Source organism: Gadus morhua, chromosome 1, assembly GCF_902167405.1.
Source record: "Gadus morhua chromosome 1, gadMor3.0, whole genome shotgun sequence".
NCBI lineage: Eukaryota > Metazoa > Chordata > Actinopteri > Gadiformes > Gadidae > Gadus > Gadus morhua.
Genome location: NC_044048.1, coordinates 3,330,266 through 3,348,237, shown reverse-complemented (window position 1 = coordinate 3,348,237; position 17,972 = coordinate 3,330,266). Strand labels below are relative to the sequence as shown.

The window sequence follows — 17,972 nt, the reverse complement described above, 5'->3', positions numbered from 1 at the left end:
GGCGTAACAGGAGTGGAATAGCCTGCCCAATCCCATTACCTCTGTATTGTGTTGAATGATAGAATAGGCAGCAAGATGTTTCAGACAGTGAATAAGTTCCTTTATTGGCACTTTCATTCTCTGTTCAGAGGTCAAAACAAACAAGAAGAACAAAGAAACAAGAGAACAAAATAAGAGTCCATACATACATACAGTAAGACGATCACGGATTTATCTCACTGGTATGTAACATAGTAGTCAAAGAAAAATGCATCAAGCTTGCTCTTCATCTCTTCCCATTTTGCAACATCAAATTGTATTCTTTCTAGGTGGTAATCTTCCTCACATTTAACAAAAAAATCACACCATGACATACCCGTGAGCCCAAGCTGCCCCATTATTTGATAATGATGGGCATTACACTCTTTTAGTTTATAGCGTCCATCTGCCTGCTTGCAAAGGTAAGGACACTCTGTAAAGCTGTTCTTGGATGGGCACTTAATTTCTAAAAGCCCATAGCTTGGGCTTTCACTCCCTCCTCTCTCTATCACCTTACGGTCAGGTGAAGTACCAAGGTGTGGGGCATCAGGATTTACAACAAAACCACATGGATACACTAGATTACCTGTGAGCTTTGTGTACTGTGTTGCTGCTATGGGCTCTTGTTCTACACCTCTTTTCATGGCCTTAGTTTGTACTGATGCGGCACTCTTTAAGCTTGTAGCAAGTTTTTCATGGTCAGCTCTCCTAGAGCAGATTCTTTTAAAAGAGGTTGATGTTATTCGGGCAGACCTTGCATGGAACCACAAGTTGTTTTTGCTCTGTTCCCTGGTTTCCTGTTCCAGAGCTATAGAATCAGGCAAAGACATTTTCAGTTCTGTGAAACAACGCATGGCACTTTCACTCAGAACTGTGCAGAAGCTGGTGGGTTGGGATGGCAGAGGAAAGTTGGGCAGGTCATCTGGTTGGCTGACAGGAGTTACTCCAGGATCAACAGAAGACTCTCCAACTTGGCAAACAAGTGGCAGCTTTAAAAAAGGGACAAAGATAAAGGATTATCAATAACATGCAAACATTTTTTCATTACAGAGAGTACTGAGCAACCCCCACTTCCTGGATGCCAGCTAGAAAGGGAGCCTGAGGAGGAGCAGAGCACTGAAAAGGAGAAGAAATTAGAAGAAGAAAACAACAACATGAAATTGAAATTGTCTTTAAAGGAAACTGAAATAGAAAGGCTGAAAGCACAAATTAGCACACTTAAAAAGAAAACTCTAACACCTGAACTACTTGAAAGCAGTGAAATCCCTAAAATGTTGGAATACAGTACTGGGTTTACATATGATCGATTCAACCAACTGTGCACAATATTTGGCATCCCAAATGATCCACACACCACTCAAATAAATGTGCCCTTAAACTACAAGCGCAATGATTGGCAAGTTGCTGAGATGCCCCTCCGTAGCCAGTTGCTGTTTGTTTTAATGAAACTTCGCAACAACGAAGACCTAAAGAACCTTGCCTTTAGATTTAATATAACCACGCAAACAGCAAGTACTATTTTCAATTCCTGGATTCATTATATGTTTGACGTATTAGGTGAATTACCAATTTGGCCTCACAGAGATGTCATTGCACAAAACATGCCAGAAACCTACAAAGCAGACTACCCATCCACATTTGCAATATTAGATTGTACAGAGCTGAAAATCGAAAGGCCAACGTCACTGGTGTTGCAAAGCCAGAGCTTTTCAAACTACAAAAGCACAAACACCCTAAAATCGCTAGTTGCCTGTGACCCCCGTGGTGCTGTGATTTTTTCATCTGCCCTCTTCACAGGATCCATGTCCGATAAGGAGATAGTCAGGCAATGTGGTATCATCCCGTTACTAGAGCAACTTATAGAGAGTGGCTATTTGCAAAGAGGGGATGGCATAATGGCTGATAAGGGCTTCTTGATCGAGGAAGAGATGCGAGCAGTCGGACTGCAGTTAAACCTGCCACCGTTTTCGAGATTTAAGAGGCAAATGCCCGCTGGAGATGTGCTGGTGACAAAGCGCATTGCAAAGCACAGGGTGCACGTAGAGAGGGCCATCGGTAAAATAAAAAAGTTCAAGATGGTGTCAGACAAAATTCCTAATACAAGGTTAGGGATTATAAATCACATCTGGTATGTGGTGAGCATGCTTTCAAACTTCCAGCCACACATACTTAAGTAAGGGACAGTCTGGGACAGTCTTAGCATCACATGGCAACAAATACAAAGTATTACTACATGACATTATTACTGCTTTAACCTGTTATTTTTACTCACCACTGTGGGGCATTTTGTCAGCCTGAGCTGTGGAAGGTGCTATAGAAATCCTTGTTTCATGTTTTTATGTGTAGGTGTATATAATATGTCAGCCCAATTTTCCTTTTTTTACATTGTAAGCACAATTTAGAATTTGTAAATGTCAAATTTTAATGAAACTTTAATAAAATCTCACCTGGTGGCTTAGACCGCACCCCACTGCATACTTCCTGCCTCCAACTTCTACCTCAGGTGCAGTTTCATCAGCAATGTAGCTTATAGGTGCATCTGACATCTCCCTCAGTAGACCATACACTGCTGTCCCTAACTCTTTCCTTTAACAAATACATTCAGAGGTGAGTATTATTGTCTATCATGTTACACAGTACACAGGAATATGTTCAGAACAGTGTGACTGATGGTGTTGCTGTAGAGTACATGGAAAGTAAAATACTTACTTATTGTGGATATAGCTGGACATGATGGGTTTCCGCTTGCGGTTGACTTTGGCCTTGGCTACCACCACACTGCTCACAGGTTGTCCAGTTATATTTTTACCCCTGGCTTTGTGCCACTGCTGAGGCTGGCTTGTGGAGGAGATGTCATTATGTCTGGCACGGCACAGGTCCAGGGTGTACATAAGGCCCACAATGTGAGAGCAAAAACCTGGTGAACTGATTTAAGCCAGAAGTAGCATTAGGTGTTTGTTTTGGAAATGCTATTTGCAGTGACTATGAATTGCAGTGTTTCCCCTACCATTGTTCAGGCCTGGCGGGCCGCCAGGCCAACGAGCGCCCCCGCCAGGCCAACAACCGGCCAAAAAAAAAAAAAAAAATTAAATTTTTAAAAAAAAAAAAAAAATAATAATAATAATAATAATAAAAAAAAAAAAAGCAGTGTTGCGCGTGCGCAGATGATGCCCCATCATAACGGACAATCTGACAGCATTAAGTAATATCATCATTAGCATGGCACCACCAAAAAAACGTAAAAGGGATGAAGGACAAAAAGGTATTTCAAGGTTCTTCCTAAACACGGTGCCAAACGAGAGTACAGGTGGGGAAGAAGGGCGAGTGACAGGTGTGGAGGAACAAGTCAGAGGGGCAGAGCATTATCTCCTCCCAACACTTGTCAGTGTTGAATCATTATCAACCTGTGATGGCTAAGCAAGTGTTTTATATGGAAATAACCAACAAATACTCTAGCATCCCGTGAAAAATGTATAACAAATCACACTATCAGCTCTTACCACCGGGCCTAAAAAAAATTCTAGGGGAAACACTGAATTGCTTATGTCAACCAGCCTTATGACAATAATGTTACTAGCTAGTTACTGCAATATTAGAGTGCCTTGAAATGTAACCTTACATCCATGTTGTAACAACATATTGTAACAAGCTAGACTCTGATGGCGTTGCTTCTTGCTAGAAAGGATAGTTGAAAGGATGTTGACTGGCTATCTAACTAATTTAAATATTTCAGTCAACATCCTCCTGAAGTATACAAGTGTCCTGAACTTACCCGGCAGTGCAAGAGCATAACTGGTCCAAAAGGCTGTGCTCGTTGCATGTGAGGTAGAGATCATGGGGTTTCTCCGATTTTGCCATTGACCGGTACGCTTTCGCCTCGACAGTCGTAGTGTCCCCTTCTTTGTTTATTTTAATGTTTTTAATGTATCCCTCCACCGCATACTGTAACCCCTTTTGCCTCGATCTGGAGGATATCGCACAAGTATTGCTCCAAAAAGAGTCACTGACACGCACCGCTATATTTTTCCCCGACATGACACTCTGTTGACACTCCGTCGGCGTCAAGAAGCTTGTCGGGCTAGCAACGGTAACTAAGGGGGGCGGGGCTTTTGCGAAAGGTCAATTCAGACAAATAGGCATTAAAACGATCAGGACCTCCAAGACCAAAATTAATTGGTCCAGATTCACAAATGCATGCAGTGAGTCCAGCCTCCGAGCCTCCCGGTTCCCTCTGTCAAATGTCTATGGGAAATAACTAGAGCTGTCAAGCGATTAAAATATTTAATCGTGATTAATCGCATTAATGTCATAGTTAACTCACGATTAATCGCAATTAATCGCAAATATTTTTCTATGCTAAATATCCCTTGATTTTTTTTCCCATAATTCTTCTCATTTTATTTCTCTTATCAACATGGTGAAGTGCATTGGCTTGGCTGGTGCAAATTATTTTTTATCGATAACTGGCATATACTGATCAAAACAGGACGATACAAAAAAAGAGCCTATGGTGCAATTAAACGACTGCTTTGAACAAATGTCATTTGAACATAGCAGTCAGGCTACTGCTTCTTTGTTTTTGAGGCAAAAAAATAAAATAATAATAATAATAATATATATATATATATATTTTTCTAAATAAAATGATTACGTTAATCACGCGATAATTTTTTTAACGCCGTTAAAATTGGTTTGCGTTAACGCCGTTAATAACGCGTTTAACTGACTGCTCTAGAAATAACATGTTTTTTTTTAATGATCGTACATACCCATCGTGGTGGCGAAGAAGTAAAAGCTGAGTCAGGTTTAGCTACACACTTTTCCCATCTAGTTTCGACTGGGTTTTGGGTTTGTCGGTGCCGTTAAAGTAGTAAACGGCACCACAATGTAAAAACCCAGTCACTGCAGTCATTTGATTGGCTGAAAACGAGGGAGGCATCTGATTGGCTACAGAGAGTTCCTTGTTGAAAAAAATGCATTTGTGAATCTAGCGACGTCAGGAGAGTCTCAAAAATCCACATATAAATACAGTCCAGTTCACACACAAATGCAAACAAGTTCACAAATGAAAAGCGTCTTGTAAATTCAAGTTTAACAGTTTGTATATAAATGTAACAACATCCAAATACATTTTGATGAAAATTGCTAATATTTTTTTAATTCATATTATTTATGGATTTATATTACATTTATTTAAAACAAGGTACATTTGTGTGTGGATCAGAAATGTGTTTGTGAAACTTATTTTTGTTTATGGATACATTTTACAATTATACATACCGATATCCATTTGTGTGTGCATTGAAATGTATTTGTGAGAAGAGAGTAATTTATATATAAATCACAAAACACATTTGTGAATCCTTCTCTGTGCTTTCATTATTAATGAGACTGTTCTGACCCCATACACCTCAATCAAACTGACTTAATGTGTTTTAGTTTTTAACTGGAGTAAAGTGAAGTCCAGTTATGAAAACGTTGAATCTGAGTGGAGCTAGACGGTGACGACACATTTATTTTATTTATTTAAAAAGGGACAGTGTGCATTAATCAACATGGCCATTGTATCGGACATATAAATGCACCAGATTTGGTTAAAAAACTATTTTTCATCTGTAGTCCCCAAATATAGGTGTGAGGTTTGAGGAAAATTATACTAGTAATTATAATCTCTTGGCTAGCAGCATCTCTTTCAAGACGCATCTGCTTGATTAATGCGTTAACCCATTGTTTACGTAAATCATGTGGCAGATGCTGCAGAAAACGATGGTGCTGTAAAATAACCTTCCCTAGTATTATCTTACATACCCCAGTGGCAGCTCTGCTAGATGTTGGAGGAGGCCTGATGGCAGAGAGGGGTCTCAAGGCACTCGATATCTGAGAACCTCCACGGCTCGCTGGCCGACCAACAGAAGAAGGGGTCCAGTGGCTTGCCATTACAAAGAATCCTGTAAATTAGAAAATATGTTACACAGTTGAAGTGTAATACACAACTTTAATCTGTTTGGCAATGTTGAATTTAAGTTCACATTTATTGCTCACTGTTGGTCCGATCTTGGTTTCAATAGTTTTGTATGCAATAAATACTGCAAAGCTTTTTGGAAAGCAATGTCAGACGATGACACCAAAGGTCAAAAATCTGTATCCTGAAATAAGCTGACGACTGAATATAATATTATCCATAAACTACATGGAAAAACTTGGTTTGATTAGATAAGAATCTGTTACTTATGCTCACACAATCTGTTGGAAACTGAAATATTGCCCTTTATTTGCATCGTCTACATTGTACCAAAAGATAATCTATAAAACCAGAATAAACGTATAACTTGAGGTCGTGTGCCATCAATGTAAGAACATTTTTTAGATGGAACTTTGAGTCTGGAATAAAGTATTAATTCATTCACTGCAGCAGCAGACATGCGTCTGTCTCATTGCAGCAGCAGACAGGCGTCTTTCTCACTGTAGCAGCAGACATGCCTGTCACACTGCAGCAGGGTCATCGTTCATGATTAGAGGATGCGATTGAGTGGCAGACACATAACTTGCAAAACTGTAGGACGGTCATCAATCGTGATCACACTTCTCTATGTTCATGGCCCTAGATGTGTTGACGCGGCCGCTGAAACCCGTCACTGTCATCAGTTTGACGTTAACAACTAACGATGTGGACTTACCTCGGCAGTATACTTTACTGGCTTTAAATATATAAAACCTGCGTTTAAATATAGGTTATCCCATTAAGAGAATAAATAAGCGTTTGTTACCTTAATATGCACCACAACTAGGAAAAGCAAACATGGGAGGTTGGTAGGAACTCTGGTTTCCCTGGAAACGATGTGCCCTTTTCAAAATGACGTCAGTCAACTTCCGCTCTTCTTCTTCTTCTTCTTCTTCTTCTTGGGGTTTTTCGGCGGTTGGCATCCACAACTTGGTGCATTACCGCCCTCTTCTGATCCAGTTAACGAATCAAAAACAAAAATATCCAAACACTCACTCATTCACACCTTCTTTCTACTCTATATCCTACCATATAACCCTGTTTCTCTCAAAAAGCCAAACAATACTTTTATACAATTCCTCTTCATTAAACTTAAAATATTTTCCAAAGTATACTCCTGCATACCCAATTCTCTCAATTGATTTTTCATACTTTCCCTCTCCATCCCATAACCACTACAGTTCATTAAAACATGTTCCACTGTCTCCTCTACCTGGCACCCCTCACATAATCCAGTGGGGTGTTTTCCTATCAAATTCATTGTTTTATTTAGTGCACTGTGCCCCAACCTTAACCTAATCAAAATTTGTTCATCCTTCCTCTGACCACTATACCTTATTTTAACATTAACACTTTTTTGAATATTATATAAATATCTCCCTTTCTCCTCACTGTCCCATTTGTCTTGCCACATCTTGTTAACTTTTCCCCATATCAGGCTTTTAACTTCTGCCTTACTTAAACTGATATTCATTTCTACTTTTTCCTTCTCCAATGCCTTCTTCGCCATCTTATCGGCCTTCTCATTTCCCTTCACCCCTACATGAGCTGGAACCCATAAAAAAAGTATTTACCTCCCCTGCTGAACGATTCTCGTAATCGACTGTAAAACTTCATACAACAAACCTTGGCGACTACTTGAATAAAAAGACCTCATACTTGCCAAAACTGATGCTGAATCTGTACAGATCACAATTTTTCCAACTGAACTTGATTCCACCCATTTTAAAGCGACCAGCACCCCCAACATCTCCACTGTATAAACGCTTAAATTATCTGATGTTCTTCTATTAAACTCTATTCTTTTTAATGGAACAACTACTCCAAACCCTGTCGCTCCTGTCTCAGGTTGTTTGGCACCATCTGTAAAAACATGAACATACTCACTGTACTCTATAAGAAGATGAATATTAAAAACACTAGCCAGGTCTATCTGTTCTCTCTCTCTCTTCTTTATACCCAACACAAACCAGTCCACCTCTGGCCACACCATCCTCCATGGCGGCAATAATGGATATACCACTGTTGGACTAATCTTCAATTCACCCACACCAAACTCTTTCGCTATATCATTCCCCACCCGACCAAAATGATTCCTCTCACACTTCCCATAAACCCAGCACTCTTTCAACACTCCTTTTGTAGGGTGAAACTCACTGTGCCCTCGCAGATTAGCCCAATAGTTCCCCATCAAATGTTTCCTTCTCAACTCCAGTGGCATTTCCCCCATTTCTACCTGCAGGGCAGGCACTGGTGATGATTTAAAAGCCCCACTGCATACCCTTAATGCCTTAGCCTGAATCACGTCCAGCTTTCTCAAGAGAGACACTGCGGCTGACCCATACACTACACACCCATAATCAAACACAGATCTAATCATAGCTACATATATAGTCTTTAAAGCTGAACAGCTCGCTCCCCAATCCCTACCAGTCAAACATCTCATCACATTTATTACCTTTTTGCATTTATCCTCAATCTTCCTAATATGGTCTGCCCACGTTACCCTAGAATCAAAAATAACTCCCAAATATTTAAATGAGCCAAATCTTTCCAACTCTTTCCCATACATCCTCAATTTCATCCCATCCACAATTCTTTTCCTAGTGAAAAATACAGTTTGCGTTTTCTCTACCGAAAATCTGCACCCCCAGTCAAATCCCCACTCTGTCACCCCATCAATTGCAGACTGGACTTTACTAATAATATGCATCACATTTCTTCCCCTTTTCCACAAAGCCCCATCGTCTGCAAACAGAGAACTTCCTATATCCTCTGGCACCCCCGAAAAAACATCATTTATCATGATTATAAACAATAAAGGACTAATTACACTTCCTTGGGGAGTGCCATTCCCCACCATATACTTATTTGACAATTCAGACCCAATCCGGACTTGTATTTTTCTGTCAAACAAAAAATTCTTTATCCAGTTAAAAACCCTTCCACCTACCCCCATCTTATACAACTTAATTAACAAACCTTCCCTCCACATCATGTCATATGCTTTTTCGATATCAAAAAACACTACCACCACTGACTCTTTGTTTGCCTGTGCTTTCCGTATCTCATTTTCAAGCCTTACCACTGCATCCATTTTATGTCTCCCTTTTCTGAAACCACTTTGACAACTTGTCAACAACCCTTTCTTCTCAAGCTCGTACGTTAACCTTTCTGTCACCAATCTCTCCATTATTTTACATATGTTAGACGTTAATGCTATTGGCCTATAACTAGAAGGTTTACCTGGACTCTTTCCCTGGTTTCCTAATCGGAATCACCACCACTTCCTTCCATACACTTGGTAACTTTCCCTCCACCCATACTCTATTATATAGTTCTAACAATTTTTCCATTCCTCTTTCTCCCAGATGTTTTAACATTACATAGCTCACCTGATCTCCCCCTGGAGCTGAGGGCTTTGCTTTTTTAATTGCTCTCACAAGCTCTGCCATTGTAAATCCATCATATATTTTCTCCCTAGTATCTACTCTCCTAACTAGCACATCAGGATAATTACTCAAAGTAACTTCTCTTCTCCTTCTCTCTTCCACTGTCAACTGATCAACACTATGCACCTTAGCAAAAGATTTGGCCATCAAATCAGCCTTATCTTTATCACATATTGCAGTTTGCTCCTCTAACGTAATCGCTGGGTACTCCCACTCTCTTCTATCTCCTCCCATCTTCCTTATCATTCCCCACACTTCTCCTACCGGTGTTGTTCTTCCTATCTTACCACAAAACTGTCTCCAGCTTACCCTCTGTGTTCTCTTTGTAACTCTCTTTACCAGTGCCTGTGCCCTCTGATACTCCACCAAACTTTGTGTATTATGCTCTCTTTTGACTTTCCTAAATGCTTTGTTTCGAGCTTTAACTGCCTTGGAACACTCCTCTGTCCACCAAGGAACTAACTTCCTATCCCTTCTATTTTTTCCGCTCTTCTTCTTCTTCTTCGTTTATTTAGGCAGGCTTGACGCAGCTATGGCGTATTACTGCCGCCCACTGTTTGTTATTTCCCCCTAAACTTGAAATCCTTTTAGATACTCCAATGATGTGAAGGTAGTCCATAAATTCCTTTGTTTTATCCACTGAATCCAGATTCAAAAAGGTGTGCATATTCAAAACTGATTCCCCAGCTGATCCAAGCCTCCGGTAGGCCTACAGAGTCCTCCTTTGCCTGGAATAGCGCCCACACTGGAGAAGTACATGTTTTACAGTCTCTCTTTCTCCACACTCACACCTGCCATCTGGGTGTTTGCCAATCAGAGCCAGCCCACTCCTCAGCCCACAGTGTCCAAGCCTCAGTCTTGTGATTGCTACATCATCTTTTCTTATGCACCTAAAAGTGCACCTATCTTTATTTACATTTTCCTGTATTGAAAAGTACGCCCTTCCCTTCCTTTCATTCTCCCAAGATTTTTGCCAGCTTTCTGTTAGAGCCCTGTTTATTTTTTCCATGTACTCGGGTGCCCCATATTGCAAATGAATTTGCACTGTTTCCTCCTTCACCGCCTTCTTTGCCTCCTCATCCGCCTCCTCGTTCCCTTTCACACCCACATGAGCCGGCACCCAGAGAAACCCCACCTCTCTCCCCGCCTTGTAAATTCTGAACACAGACTGTAGTATTTCCACAATTAAATCCGGTCTGGCCTTCGATTTTCCTTCTTTTATTTAAATTAAGGCTGCAGCTGAATCACTACATATTACTGAATACCCCTGTTTATTACCCTCCACCCATCGTAAGGCCCATAAGACTGCCACCATCTCTGCTCTGCTGTGAATACTGACATATGATCTGAGATTCTATACCCTATTCTGTACCCGATTTCAGGAATGCTAATACCCACTGCTACTTTACCACTCTCATGCTCCTTTGACCCATCAATGTGAATGAGTAGATGGTCTCCCCATACTTGTTGCTGCCAGACTTCTATCTCTTTTACTACACCCTCTGACATCCTTGATTTGCTTATACTCATTAACTTCAGGTCAACACTGGGATCTGGGATCAGCCATGACGGAGCAACTGAGCGACACACTGGAGGACAAACACTAACGTCCCCAATACCAATTTCCTGCGCCAAAGATTTAAGATTTTCTGCAAAGTTAGTTTTAGTTGTTCTTATTCCCATAAACTCCCAATGATCACTCAGTAGGTATTTTGTTGGTAACACTTAACTTTGTCCTTTGAGCTTCATTAGGGTATTTCAAGCCAAGTATATGTCTTCTTAATACTAGCGGCATCTCACCCATTTCTATTAGTAATGCTGCTATTGGAGCTGTACAGAATGCTCCACAGCACACTCTTAAGGCTTTTGCTTGGACTATGTCAAATTTATTTAACACTGAAAGAGCTGCTAATCCATAAACCATACATCCATAATCAATTGCTGATCTTATCATTGCTCTGTAAATCATCATCATTGATTCTCTATCAGCCCCCCAGTCTGAACCAGCCACACACCTAAGGACATTACTTATTTTCCCACACTTCAAAGCTACCATCTCAATATGCTTTTTCCCTGTCATTCTTTCGTCCAACCACATTCCTAGAAACTTAAAATATTTGACTTTCTCAAGATTGTTGTTGTACAATTGAATTGTCTGTGATGGCATCTTTTTCTTATTTCCAAACACCATACACTTAGTTTTTTCTGTAGAAATTTTAAAACCCCAGTCATTAGCCCACTCAGTCACTTTCTCCAAAGCACCTTTAATTTGATTAAACAGGTAGGGGAGGTTCCTCCCTCGCTTCCAGATAGCCCCATCATCTGCGAATAATGAGAAACCAAATCCTCTCCCCACTCTACCAAACATGTAATTTTGACGAGACAGGGTTGGGTGGAAACACGCTGGATCTCGTTCTGACCCGCGGTGTAGACATTTCACAGCTAGTGGTCTCTTCCTACACCTCAGCTTTATCAGACCACTTTGCTCACTTTCCAGGTGGTGGTATCCTGCCCCTGCAACGATCAGCAAGCTACTTTCAGCTGTCGCCGCATCACACCTGCAACCATTACAGCTATGGCAGATAAGTTATCTGGTTCACTTGCACCTCTTTGTAACTATAGTGGTTCTGTGGAGTGCCTTACTGATGACCTCAACATTGCCTTGTCTGTTGCCATTGATTCAGTTGCTCCGAATGTAACTAAAAAACGAACATTGAAAAAACCAGCCCCCTGGTTTAATGCAGAAACGCGCACTCTGAAGCGAAGCTGCAGGATCCTTGAACGCAAATGGCGCTCGACTAAACTTGAGGTCTTTCATCTTGCATGGCATAACAGTCTGCTCACCTATAAGGGTGCGCTGACTATTGCCAGGAACGCCTACTTTTCCAGTATCATCAACTTGAATAGAAACAATCCTAAGTTTCTTTTTGACACGGTGAGGAGTCTCACTCAGAAACAGACTCAGACCGTAGGCTGCTCGATCGTGGCAGGTGAATTCATGGATTTCTTTGAGAATAAGATTCAATCAATTAGAGAGGAAATTGATGCTTGCCGTGCGGCTTGTCCTACACATCCTGTGGGGCAGGATGGGGTCCTGCCAAGTATGATGGGGAACTCTGACGCAACTCTCTTGGAGTTCAAGGCAATTCCTTTGGTGGAACTTGAAAGGGTGATAAAGGCATCAAAGCCAACAACTTGTATGTTGGATCCTCTCCCTTCCAGGGTTTTTAAGGAACTTTTTCCCACGGTGGGGCCTGCAATCCTCTCGCTTATGAATCTCTCGTTTTCAACAGGAATTGTTCCTTCCAATTTCAAGGCTGCGGTGTTAAAACCTCTACTCAAAAAGCCTGGCCTAGATCCTGAATTAACCAGGAACTATCGGCCTATATCGAATCTGCCCTTCCTGTCCAAGGTACAGGAAAGGATTGTAGCAAAGTAAATTGTTGATTATCTGACGAGGAACAATCTCTTCGAACCTTTCCAGTCGGGGTTCAGGAATTTCCACTCAACTGAAACTGCTATTACAAGAGTTGTCAATGACATCCTTCTTGCTTTGGATAAAAATACAAGCTTAATGCTTGTGCTGCTGGACCTGAGCGCTGCATTCGATACGATCGACCACAGCACTCTTCTTCACCGTCTTGAGCACTATGTTGGTTTCGGGGGTACGGCTCTTGGTTGGCTTGAATCGTACCTCACAGATAGAACCCAATTTGTGCTTCATGAGGGTTCAGAATCAAAGCACTGTAAATGACGCTTTGGCGTACCACAAGGGTCGGCCCTTGGTCCATTACTTTTTGCAATCTACATGCTTCCCCTGGGCGACGTTATCCGCAGCTTCGGAATTAGTTTCCATTGCTACGCGGATGACACCCAGCTCTACTTTCCTGTAGATTCCGGGGACTCGGCCCAGATTCAAAGGGTTGAGTCCTGTCTGGCTGCTGTGAAGGGCTGGATGTCACAAAACTTCCTACAGCTTAAAGGGCAACTTCACCCATTTCACATAAGATTTGTATTTTTAGAACCCCCCGCATATTTTTGAATGTCTAGCATCATTCCCTTATTTTCTGGAGAGACTGGAGAGATCCGTATCGATCTCCAACACTTCCTGTTTTCAATGACGCAATATGACGATTTTTGCGTACAAGAAAATAGGAAGTGTAAGAGGGGATGATTCTCGTAAGACTACAACCACTGGGACCCACTGACGCTACAGACCTATTAGAGCAGTGCCAGCGGGTGGGACTTCACCAGCAGAAACTAACATCCACAGCGTCTAAAGCTAAGATAACAGAGGCTGTTGATAAAACTGAAGTACATTGGCGGAGGGTACTGGATCTGACATAGAAGATGGCTCCATGCATAAGTTCCATTTCCAAAAAAAAACATTTCGAAAGAAATACAAACGAGGACTACCGTATTTTCCGCATTATAAGGCACACCGGATTATAAGGCGCACCTTTAATGAATGGCCTATTTTAGAACTGTTTTCATATACAGGGCGCACCGGATTAAGGCGCATAGAATAGAAGATACTGCAGTCAAACGTTTGACTGGGGTTGCGTTATGCATCGACTAGACCAGGGGTTTTCAAAGTGTGAGAGAGTGAGCCCCCCCTCAGAGAAGAAATTTCAGCTGAGCCCCCCCCCCCCCAAATTTTTTTTTCTAAATACCTGTGTTTTGAAAGCTATCTTAATTATTTTACACATTTTAAACATCTCTGATCATAATTTTAAAACATTTGAAACATATTTTTGAAACATTTGAAACATATTTTTTCAGCAACACGTCAGAATATTTTAAACCTATTTCTGAAACATTACAACATCTTTGTGCGTTTTTAAACACATTTCTTAACACAATTTAACAACTTTATCTAAGCATGTTTTAGCTTAACCTTTTTTAAATACATTTGAACATCTTAATCTGTGTAAACTGCCAGTTTACACAGATTCATTCAGGGTCGAATCAGATCTGCCTTTTCAGTCCAGAGATTCGACTATTCGGCGGGGTTTGTTTACCGGCGTTGCTATGGTGACCTAAATTATTATAAGCAACTGAAAACGATGCCGGTTTGAAACTAAAACTGTGATTCTGAAAAAAGTATAAATGCTATCAAAATTCCGTTTTGATAGTATTGAAGATACAAGTGTGTAGATTTGTTTAATGGTTTGAACGATGGTAAACGGTTGAAAAATGAATGAGTTACGATGTCTAGAAGTAGGTGTATCAGAATGGGCTGACGTCTTCAATGAAAACAGTTGAAAACAAAGCGGTATGAAACTAAAACTGTGATTCTGAAGAGATTTTAAATGATATCGAAATTCTGTTCAGATATTATTGAAGATACAAGTGTGTAGATTTGTTAAATGGTTTGCACGAAGATAAACGGTTGACAATCGATTTAGTTATGTTCAGTGCTTATTTGTCAAGTGGGAGCTCCCGGAGCGCTGAGGACGAGTAGAAAAAAAGCGGCGGGGGGGGGGGGGCTCTGGTGGGCGCTTTCGAACAACCCACACTTATTTAGTCAACATCGCAAGAAATTAGCCTACTAAAGCCTCGTGAATGGGGATGTACCCAGAAAAAATAGTAAACATATGTTAGGTTGGAGAGACACACAGCCACACGTTATAAAGTTGACCGTTGTTTACTAACAGTTGAGGAATATGTCATGCACTCGCAGGTGCGTCATTGAGTCATTGTATTCTCAACACAACAAAATACACCAAGTCCTTGAAAATGAATCTCCGTCGCATCAAAAGATGAAAACAAATAGATAGGCTACCTCATAGATTATAGTAGGCCTAGTTAGAACAACAATCTGGCATGACAACTTGGCCACGTTAACAAATAGATACATATTATTAACCAGAACAATACCAGAATACCACAAAAACTATAATAATAATAAAGTTCACTACTTTCGCTAACTCCTCGCAGATTTATCACACATCACTCAACCGACTCGCGTCACTCCAAGTCCAACCTCTCTTGCTGCACATCTGAACAAAACACACACATGCACACAGTATTAGCCCCTCACACGCACACACACACACACACACACACACACACACACACACACACACACACACACACACACACACACACACACACACACACACACACACACACACACACACACACACACACACACACACACACACACACACACACACACTCAAGATCCAGCTGGCGGAGCGCACGTCAGAGCTTCCGGAGCGCGCTCCCCCTTGCTCCCCCTCAAATTAAGCACTGGTTATGTTACTTGTACAGTTGAAGTACGACTGATGATTTGAATCATCGACTTTCAGGGTTTTTTCCGGGTTTATTCTTTTCTCACGTCGCGCCCCCCCTGAAGAACTCTGGCGCCCCCCAGGGGGGGCGCGCCCCACAGTTTGAAAACCACTGGACTAGACCGAGCTGTGCTAAAGGGAATGTCAACAAAACAGTCAGATAAAGTCAAACTTTATTAAGCGTTCTGACAACTCCGGTCACTCCCATGGTAACGATGTTCAAACGTTAATGTGCATATTAACAATATCTCATCAATATCAGATCAATATCAATATCTCTTAACAATAAGCACACTTTTTCAGTTCATTCCCCGTCTATGAATCCCTCGAATTCTTGTGTGTCCGAATTGAACAGTTGGGCGAGTACGGCATCCAACATGCCCGGATCCCTCTCGTCATTATCCGAGTCAGTGTCGCTGCTGTTGCCTGGCAGTTCAGTGATTATTCCTGCCTTCGTGAAAGCTTGGACCACAGTTGAGACTGTTATATCAGCCCAGGCATCCACGATCCATTGGCAGATAGTGGCGTAAGTCGCCTGGCGCTGTCTCCCCGTCTTGGTGACTTGGTGACGTGATGTTCGCCTTCTTGGCCCCGTCCACACGAAGCCGATTTTTTGGGTGAAACCGCATAATGCTATGGCCACACCAAACGCGTGTAACGTGCCTAACTTGACGCTTGATCATTGTGTGTCACAAAAATGGTTCAACGCGCCAACGCGCCTGTGGCTGCGCTGGATTTAGGAGTCCGAGGTAGGAAACCCAAACGCCGCCGTGTTTGGGTGCATGATAGAGTTTAGATCGGGTTAGATTAAATAATCTCGGATATAAATAACAATAATCGGGTTAAATAACTTCACATGGTGTGTCTGGTGTGTTTCCAGCATTCGTAGTGTTGATCAGCAGATAGTCCGCCAAGACGTTGAGGTTGCTTAGCAACCAGAGACGCTGTCCATGCAAGTGAATGGAGCGTTCCCTCTTCGTCATAACTATCAAACCAAACATCCTTCACATTCAACGAGTGAACATTATGAAATTAAAATGCACATTTCTCGCTAAAAATGTTTACATAAACGCATTTAATGGCGTAACTATGTTACTATTTTCACCCAGATTAAAGAAAGATGCCGGCCGTATGCTTCTGTGCAAGCGTCACTACTCTCTGCCAGTGACGTCGGGTCAAGCTCCACGCTGATTTGTTCCATTAGTAGATGGAACAAGGAGGTGTCCGATAGGCGGAGATGATCAGCGGGAGTGGCCGCCAGCGAAGCTGTGCATGGTGGGAGTTGTTGTCTTAAATCCACAAGTGCCAAAAAGTCACTTTCTGCCTTTTCTCGGTCAAGACGGCACGAAATTAGAATTTTATTTTATTATTTGACTGCATATAGGACCCAATTTCAATACATATTCATGCCTCCACCGGTGAAATGCTCCTTTAACACTGGGAAGACAGAGCTGATAATTATCGGCTCGAAGCGGGACCGGGAAGAGTTTGAGGATGTCTCTCTGTGGTTGGATGGCTTCGCCATCCCACAGAGTGCGTCCGTCAAAAATCTTGGTGTCCTGTTTGACCCTCAACTATGCTTTGACCAACATATAAGAAGTATAACTAGAATTGCCTTTTTCCATCTGAGAAACATTGCAAGAATCAGACCAATGTTATCTGCAGTGGATGCAGAGACACTGATTCATGCTTTTGTTTCATCAAGACTGGACTATTGCAATGCACTGTTCTCGGAATTACCGAACTCTACCACAAAAAGTCTACAGCTGGTACACAATGCGGCAGCTAGACTGCTGACCAAAACGAGAAAGTTTGATCATATCACACCTATTCTCGCCTCTCTGCACTGGCTACCAATAACTTTCAGATCAGACTTTAAGGTGCTATTGCTAACCTATAAAGCCTTGCATGGATTATCTCCATCCTACCTGAAGGACCTGATCATTCCTTATAGTCCTTCTCGGTCCCTCCGGTCTCCGGGATCCGGCCTTCTTTCATTGCCGAAGGTTAAAAAGAAATCGGCTGCACAGGGAGCGTTTGCCTATCGAGCCCCCATATGGAATAGGCTGCCATCAGCGATAAGGGAAGCTGACTCTGTGGAGCCATTCAAAGGAAAGCTCAAAATGCACCTCTACAATCTTGCATTTGGAGTGTAAAAACGACAGATGCGAAGTGGAGACCACTCTGTTTGCTTGTGCTTTTCTT

The 17,972-nt window shown here is 41.7% G+C and overlaps 2 protein-coding genes across 4 annotated transcripts in view; both read right to left on the bottom strand.

The window, feature by feature from the left end:
* The window catches only part of ift74 (intraflagellar transport 74), a 56,086-nt gene extending 49,151 nt beyond the window's left edge, over positions 1-6,935 (bottom strand). Inside the window, exons 1-2 of the mRNA XM_030358111.1 lie at positions 6,786-6,935; positions 5,827-5,966 (exon numbers count right to left, since the gene is read on the bottom strand). Coding sequence (XP_030213971.1) covers positions 5,827-5,955 — 129 coding nt within the window. The 5' untranslated portion in view covers positions 5,956-5,966; positions 6,786-6,935. The remainder of the gene's footprint in view (positions 1-5,826; positions 5,967-6,785) is intronic.
* LOC115546311 (uncharacterized) lies at positions 77-4,075 on the bottom strand. 3 transcript variants are annotated; one of them, XM_030359914.1, is made up of 4 exons: positions 3,791-4,075; positions 2,728-2,943; positions 2,466-2,604; positions 77-1,007 (listed from the first exon to the last, which is right to left on the bottom strand). In XM_030359914.1, exons 1-4 carry the CDS (start codon positions 4,051-4,053, stop codon positions 216-218), a joined length of 1,410 nt encoding a protein of 469 aa, XP_030215774.1. In that variant the 5' UTR covers positions 4,054-4,075; the 3' UTR covers positions 77-215. The 3 variants fall into 3 exon arrangements, with proteins under 3 accessions (XP_030215774.1, XP_030215874.1, XP_030215799.1); XM_030360014.1 differs by lacking the exon at positions 2,466-2,604; XM_030359939.1 differs by lacking the exon at positions 3,791-4,075 and having other exon boundaries at positions 2,728-3,005.
* Positions 6,936-17,972: the final 11,037 nt, after the last annotated feature.

Excerpts from the sequence above, each read along its gene's own strand:
- LOC115546311 (XM_030359914.1), bottom strand. The coding sequence starts at position 4,053 with ATGTCGGGGAAAAATATAGCGGTGCGTGTCAGTGACTCTTTTTGGAGC. Across the intron at positions 2,605-2,727 it reads TCCAGCTATATCCACAATAA|GAAAGAGTTAGGGACAGCAG; the intron begins GTAAGTATTTTA and ends TATTTGTTAAAG. Across the intron at positions 1,008-2,465 it reads GGTGCGGTCTAAGCCACCAG|CTGCCACTTGTTTGCCAAGT; the intron begins GTGAGATTTTAT and ends CCTTTTTTAAAG.